Below are 7,682 nucleotides of genomic sequence, written 5' to 3' on the forward strand. Positions count from 1 at the left end.
TTGGCGCAAAACCCCGCGGTTTCGCCCGATGGCAGCGCGGAGCCCCCGCGACTCCGGGTGCCGCCGGGGCCCCCAGCGCCCGAGGGGCGACGGCTCAGCAGCGCTGGCCGAGGCGCCCCGCTCCTCTCCCCTTCCCCATCTGCACGGCCCTGCGGCGCCTATTCAACCTCTCGCCCCGCTTGCGCACTGCGACGTCGCCGCTCGCTCGACGGCTCCTCTCCGCACCCAGCCGCCCCGTCCCACCACCGCGGCCCCCGGGCCCCGGCCCCGGCTTTCGCGTCAGTGCGCGATGAAGCGCAGCTCCCCCGGTGACGGCTGTTTAATCCGTGACCAAGAAAACCAACACGTTCTAAGCGAGGCAAACCTCCGGGGCGTTCGCGTTTCGGGAGGGCCGAGCGCCGCGGCGCTGCAGCAGCGGAATCGCTCCCGTCGGTGCCGCTCAGCAGCAGCAGCAGCAGCAGCGCGGGGCGCGGGCGCTTACGCGACCCGACAGCGCGGCCCCCCCAGCGCATCTCCCCGCCGCGGGACCGCGACGCGAACAGCGACCCCCCCGCCCGAGCGGCGATGTGAGCAAAAACCCCCCAGCACAGAGGAGCCGCGCGGTTAGTCATTAGATGCAAACAAGGGGGGCTTTTGCTTTTTTAAGACACTTTTGTTCGCTTCCGATTGTTCTTTTTCTTCCTCTAATGCCCGATTATCACCCAGAGATTCTTAAGAAAAGGCTGCAGAATTACAGCGTTACCAAACATTAAATGCAATAGTGTGTGCATGAAACACACAGAAGGACATACAGAAGCTAAAGAAAAAAAATGAAAATTTGAAACCATTTGAATGCTTTGATGCGGCATTTGACTTAGACCCTTGTTTCCATTAATTTATAATCATGCTCCTTTACCTTAAAAAAAAAAAAAAAAAAAAAAAAACCACGAGCACATCACCTAAGCTATCACAAATGCTCAGCAAGTTGCAAATATTCAGCAAATACAGCAAAACTTTTTGAATTCTGGTTCCCTATAGCCATCCTATAATTCTGTGCTTTTCTATGAAAATACTCAGTCTTGTTAACAAAAACAAAAAGAAGCCGAGTTTGTAACAAAGGCTGACAAAACATACAATTCACACCAAATCCTTTAAGCTTCCTTATTACACTCCATATGCTAAGGAAAGTTATTTGCTGCAAATTAGTTTGCAGTATTTGCCAGCTTACTTGTACTGCAAGGTCAACCATTTCCTTACATACTTATGAGCAAACAGTATTTAATGCAGTAATTATTCAAAATGACTTTAAAGTCTCAAAAAACAGCTCACTAGAATTTTGAATGAGAACTAATACTTCTGTATTAGCTGATGTACAATAGCTACATTTTAAAAGACATGGAAAAAGCAATAAATTATAACATGATCTATTGCAAATGCACTGTTGCTTAAGCAAATGTTACACACAGAGGCACAGAATATAAAAAGAAACACAAAATTGTAGTAAAACAATAATTTTCACGTGTGAATTTTCAAGCGTAAACTATATTTGGTATGTAAAAATACATATCTGAATCTATATGCAAGATGCAGGGTTATCACCAAAAACTCCCTTTTAAACCTTCTCTTTCACAATATACAAGTTGTAGCAAGGTTCAAGTAAGGAAACTAGCAAATGCCAGATGCCCGAGACCACAGGTAAGTTCTCCGCCAAAGAAAAAAAAGAATCTGGTCCTTCGCCACCGTGTTCAGCTAAGCAGTTATTTTACCAGCCCAAGAGCTCCGTACAGGCACATGTTTCAGAAGTTCTCCCAACACACAAAATATTGCCGGAATCAAAGGACCTGCAGAGGAAAAAGGAATCCGCACATGTGACTTCTGCTGACATTTGCTGAAAGAAAAGAGGTTTAAGAAGAGATACAACTTGATTCTTCTAGAAATAGAGAACGGAATAATTAAGTTTTCAGGCTTTCTTGGCATAACCACAAAACATTAGGGCACGGTACCATGAGAGGTAAAACTGGCAGCATCAGAAACAGGAGAGAACGCGTGAGCGCCTGGAAGGAGCCTCCGCGGCTGCTGCGGCGGCGTTTTATCGCTACCGTCTGTGACATACGGAAAGAAAATTACGGTTAGAATATTTTCTGCCCGCAGCGTAGACTGCACAACGTTGCGGCCACCAGTAAAATATTACTAGCACCGCAAACAGGCGGCTGTGACACTGCACCGATGCCAGTCCGCTTTAAAACCGCTTTTGCCGGCTTGCGCACGTGCGGGCAGGACGCGCGCACAAGCCCGAGGAGCGAGTTTCCCCGGAGCATCGGCGGGAGGAAGAGCAAGTTTCGGGGGGCCGCGCTGGCGCCCGGCGGAGCCCGCGGGGGCGGCGACGGACACCGGCGCCCACCGAGCCGCGGGCGGGTCCGGCGGCTCCGCTGCTCCGGCCCGGCGGCACCGGGCAGCGGCTCCGGGTTCCTCGGGCCCGGCGGGGCGCCGCAGCCCGCAAAGACCACACGAGACCGGTTCCTGGGTAAATGGTTTATGTAAGTAATAAAATATTTACTATAACATAAATAGAAACGTACCCTCGCAGTCTACAGTGGTTTTTTTTTCTCCTCTGAATAAAGATACAAACAAAAACCGAAACCCAAGGGGAGGAACCGAACCTACCAACGGGAGGGCGAGAGCTCCGCGCACGGTTAGCAAATAAATAGAAACGGGCCGGGAGGAAAACCCCGGCGTGTCGTCCGGGCGAGCGGCGGCCCGGCGCCGCCGGGGCAGGAATAAATTAGACTCGCAAACCTTTGGCTACTGCTGCTGCGTCCGGCAGCCGGCGCCCGGGGCGGGCCAGCAAACACGGCGGCGGCGCGGGCGGCTCGGCCGAGCCAGTCTGAGGAATAAATTAGAGCGTGTCCCGCCGCCGGGGCCGGGGCCGCCGGGGGCCGCGCCGTCGGGCCGGGGCCGGGTCGGCGCAGTCAGTGCACGGCCCCCGGCAGCGCGTGGTGCAGCGGCGACGAGTCCGCCTGTGCGTAAACGTCCTCCATGGGCGGGTGCGGGGCCCCCGCCGGCGTCATGCGCTTCTCCTTCTGCCGCCGGTTGCAGAACCAGACGCGCACCACCTCCTTCTCCAGCTGCAGGGAGTCCGCCAGGGAGGTGATCTCGTGCGCCGAGGGCTTGGGGCACTTGAGGAAGTGGTTCTCCAGGGCGCCCTTGACGCCCACCTCGATGGAGGTGCGCTTCTTGCGCTTCCGGCCCTGCGCCGCGATCTTGTCCAGGCTGGTGGGGCTGCCCGTGCTGGAGTCCGTCTCCTCCAGCCACTTGTTGAGCAGCGGCTTCAGCTTGCACATGTTCTTGAAGCTGAGCTGCAGCGCCTCGAAGCGGCAGATGGTGGTCTGCGAGAAGACGTTGCCGTAGAGGGTGCCCAGCGCCAGCCCCACGTCGGCCTGCGTGAAGCCCAGCTTGATGCGGCGCTGCTTGAACTGCTTGGCGAACTGCTCCAGGTCGTCGGAGCTGGGCGCGTCCTCGTCGGGCGGCTCGGGCGGCCCCAGCGGCGGCGGCGAGGCCGCCAGCTCGTGCGCGCCCGCCTCCTCGGCGCCCAGCGCCTCGCGCAGCCCGTGGTGCAGCGCCGGCGCCGGCGGGCCCAGCATCCCGTTGAGCCCCGCGTAGGGCTGCGCGTAGAGCAGCGGCTGCCCCGACGGCGGCGACAGCGGCGGCAGGTGGTGCGCGCCGCCCTGCGCCCAGCCGCCCGCCGCGCCCGCCGCCGCGCCCAGGTGCGCGCGGTGGTGGAAGGCGCCCGGCAGCTCCTCGCGGGGCCCCGCCGCGCCGCCCTTGCCGTGCTCGGCCGGCGGCAGGTGCCCGCCGCCGCCGCCGCCGCTGCCCCAGTCCGTGCCGGCGCTGGGCAGCCACTGGTGGTGCGCCAGCCCCACGGCGTGCCCGGCGGCGGGGGCCAGCCCCTGCAGGTACTCGTGGTGCATCATCTTCTGCACCTCGCGGTAGGCGCCCGGGTGCAGCCGGTCGCCGTCGGGGCCCAGCGCCGCCCCGCGCGGCAGGTACTGCGCCGTGGCGGCCATGGCCGTCTGCGCCGCGCGCCCCGCGCCGCGCCGCGCTTTAGAGCCGCGCGCCGGGGCGCCGCGCCGCCGCGCGCTGGCCACGCCCCCGCGCCCCATTGGCCCGCCTGCGCCGCCGCCGGCCCGCGCCGCCCCGCCATAGGGTGCCGCCGGCGCGGGGCGCCGCCCCGCCCCGCCCGCCGCCATTGGCCGGCCGCCGGCCCCACGCGCCGCGGCATTGGCCGGCGCGGGCGCTCGGCGGGGGGGGCCGCGGGCGCCCGGCGGCGGCGCGGGCGCCCATTGGAGGAGGGCGGTTCATTCATGCCGCGCTGCCACCGGCCACGTGGGCCGGGCGCGAGCGAGGCGGCGCAGGGCTGCGGCGGGGGCACCCCCTCCCGCGCCCCGCCCATTCCCGCGCCCCGCCCGCTCCCACGCCCCGCCCGCTCACGCCCCGCCCATTGACGCCCCGCCCATTCCGACGCCCCGCCCACTCCCACGCCCCGCCCGCTCCGACGCCCCGCGCATCCCGGCCCCTCGGCCCGGTGGGGGGCAGCCGGCGGTGGGGCCGGGGGGCGACGGCGACACGCGGCAGCCGAGTGGGGCCGGGGGCACCGGGATTAGCCCCCCGCAGAGCCCATTCGCGGCCGAGGCCCTGCTGGGACCGCGGCGCCGCTGCAGGTGACCGTCCTCGCCCCCGCGCTCCCGCCCGGAGCACGGCCGCGGCGGCAGCAGCCGCTGCCAAGCACGTGCCGAGAGCGCCGCCCCCGAGCAACGCGCGCCGGCCCCCGACAGCGGGACGGCGGCCGCTCCCGGGTCCCGGATGGCACCTGGCGGCTGCGGGCTGGGAGCGCCAGGCCCACGACGCCCCGACGGTGCCCAGCCGCGGGAATCGCTCCCGTCCTGCTGCCGCCAAAGCCGCGGCGCCGGCAGGCAGCTCTGCGCGCCCCGCGTCGGGGCATCGCCTCCGCGGGCTGCGGCCCCGGAGCAGCAGCACCACGGCGCGTCGCCGACCGTCCCGGCTCTGCACCGCTCGAGTCGCATCCCACGGGTCTGGGCGGGAAGAGGCGTGTTTCCGGCTGCGGAACGATGTGCGGCGGTTCCTGTCCCTGCCCCCGTGTTCCCGACCAGGCACCGAGCTCGAGGAGAGGCTGGAATTTGCAGGAGAGTTGGGTTTCATACATCATGGAGTGTATTTCATCAGGAAAGTAATGCTGTCTGTGTTTTTTTTTTTTCCTGAGGAATCCTTTGCAAACGCTGCATATGTCTGTAATGAATATAACCCTTCCGGAGCATTCAGTGACATGCTGTAAAATATCATACTTGGATAAGCATTTTCCGTGTATTTTTTTCTGACCCAGACTCATATTCATGTCAGCTTTCCATGATGCAGTGCCATAATATTCAAATTTTTGGTAGCCAATTGCTTTTGATATTTATATCCATTTTTAAGGGAATCACAATGAATAAATGTGCCCAGCTCTAACTTTATGCAAAATAAACTGTGCACAAATCAGTAAATCATTAGTAGAAATTAATCATTTCCAAAGGCTGAGGACTGGTCTCATTTCAAACTTTTATCTGTTTATCTACTTCAGAAGTCACCAAAGGAGAAAATACATTATGTGTGATAACTTAGGTCCCCATCACAGACCATTTAGACAGTAATAATGGTTTATGCCTGATCCAGTGATCTTTGCAAACCAAGGTACTGTGCAGAGATTGTGCTCTGGGCTCATGTTCCTTAACAGAAGTCGCATTTAAAGGCTAGAGATAACAGAGAGCAGAGGGAGATGCGAAATTCCCCTTTAACACCTCCCCTGTGCCACAGTGACGGAGGCGAAGGCGAGCACTGACCCCTGCAAAGCTGCAGGGAGGGGGGAAGGTGTCCCGGTGACCCTGCAACTGCAGCAGCCAGATGTGCGCAGATGTGCTCCTGGTGTCCCTGCCCCGAGTGTGCTCCTGGGGAGGCGAGCTGCTTGAAACGCCGCCCCCTCGGTATTTCAGTATGCTGAAACTATCCTTGCTTTTTTTTTAAAATAGTATTTTTACATTGCTTTTCCACGGCCATATCACCCAGCAAATCCCTGCAGGAGCGTCCAAGTTTTCAAGCGGACACTAGTTCCCACACTATGCCTTACCAGGCATATTGGCATGCAGTCCATTCCCTGTCCAAGGACTAAACAGCCCCGTGGACAACGTTCGATCTGACTCTTCCTCCCCGTGGCGGTAACATCGTCAAAACCTGCCCAGCGCAGCTGGGGCTGGGGCTGGCGGGAGGACCGAAGGGATGCGGCGGGCTCAGGGCAGGGGAAGCGGGCTCTGCGCGGCCGCGGGCTGTGCTCTGCTCCAGGCGCCCGGCACGCCGGCTCCCCAGCATCCCCCTCCGGTGGGCTCCGGCCCCCGCGCAGCCTGGCGCTGGGGGGCCACGTGGTGCTGCCAGGCAGGCGGCTGGGAGGCCGGCGGGACCCTCCAGCCCCGGTTCTGCTGGGATCGCACCACAGCGGGTTTCTGCTGTTCCTACCACCCGGCCAACAAGACTCTCCCAGAGGACAAGTCAACTTGGGAGAAGACGCGCTGGTTCTGCGGGCGGAGAAGCTGCAGGGCCAGGGGACCGGCCAACGCGGAGGCAGAGTGCTGCAGGAGAGGCTCTTGCCCAGCAAACGCGTACCCTGGTCCCCGGCTGGCCGGCTCCAGCGGGGCAGCAAGACCCTCTGGGCTGCAGCGTTAGCTGCACCTCTGCAGGAGTCGCCCAGCTCCGAGCCCTCTCCGGAGGAGACACAGTGTTTCCCAAAGCCTTTAGCGTTTTGTTTAAACGCCCTTCATCAAAGACTAGAGCACAGATGATAAAAATCTACAACTTTTTGGACAGCTGTACCTTTGGCATCTTCTGGCAAAAAAAAAAAAAAACTTTTACTATGGTCACCTGGACTTGCAAACAAATTCTTAACTTAGTGAGTGATAATTAGCAAGTCAGTGGCCGAGACTACAGTGTTTTTATCCGCAGAACCAGAGAGGAAGAGACACAATGAGTTGCAGAGAATGGCTAATACAGATGTGCAGATGTGCCTAGTATGATTAGCTTTAGCCATATATGGTTCTGTAATTATTTGAAAATTGTCCAAAAATATTTTCGTGCGAGGCCAAAATGAAATTAAAAAAAATGCTGTTGTGGTCTTTTATTGAATCAATGAAATCTAGTTTAAGCAGTCACTAAATTCCTATTTACACAACAGACCTTAATGGCTCCAAAGGAAGCACTCAAATGTATTCGACAAATAATCCCTATTTATGAAAGCCCCATAATATGCATTTACATAATCCCCACTTAAAAAAGCTGTATCAGCTCTAAAGTTCTCCAGCTCAGAGATATGCCCCAGGGGATTAAAAGTGCCAAGCAAAACAATGGGAAGCAGAAGGTACACACGCACACGTCCACAGGCGCACACCACAGTCATTAAGATTAACACGCGCAGGAGGAAGGAAGGATGACACACGCGCGCTCCTCCCCGCTTCACCTCCGACAGCGTTTGCGCGGGGGCCTGTGCACACGCACATCCGCGCTTGCACCCGGGGCTCAGCACGGTTTCCCGCACACGCATGGTACCACAGTCTCCCACAGCGTCAAGTCACCTTCAGCTTTTCTAGCTCTTTTCACAAATGCAA

General features: G+C 59.2%; 1 protein-coding gene across 1 annotated transcript; it reads right to left on the reverse strand.

Annotated features, from left to right (window-relative positions):
• Positions 1–1,387: 1,387 nt before the first annotated feature.
• POU3F1 (POU class 3 homeobox 1) lies at positions 1,388–4,065 on the reverse strand. The gene is made up of 2 exons (XM_064525296.1): positions 2,776–4,065; positions 1,388–1,820 (listed from the first exon to the last, which is right to left on the reverse strand). The coding sequence occupies exon 1, from the start codon at positions 4,041–4,043 to the stop codon at positions 2,949–2,951; it is 1,095 nt and encodes a 364-aa protein (XP_064381366.1). The 5' UTR covers positions 4,044–4,065; the 3' UTR covers positions 1,388–1,820; positions 2,776–2,948.
• Between the last annotated feature and the right edge of the window lie 3,617 nt (positions 4,066–7,682).

The sequence above is a fragment of the Dromaius novaehollandiae genome, chromosome 23, assembly GCF_036370855.1.
Source record: "Dromaius novaehollandiae isolate bDroNov1 chromosome 23, bDroNov1.hap1, whole genome shotgun sequence".
In the NCBI taxonomy this organism is placed as follows: Eukaryota; Metazoa; Chordata; class Aves; order Casuariiformes; family Dromaiidae; genus Dromaius; species Dromaius novaehollandiae.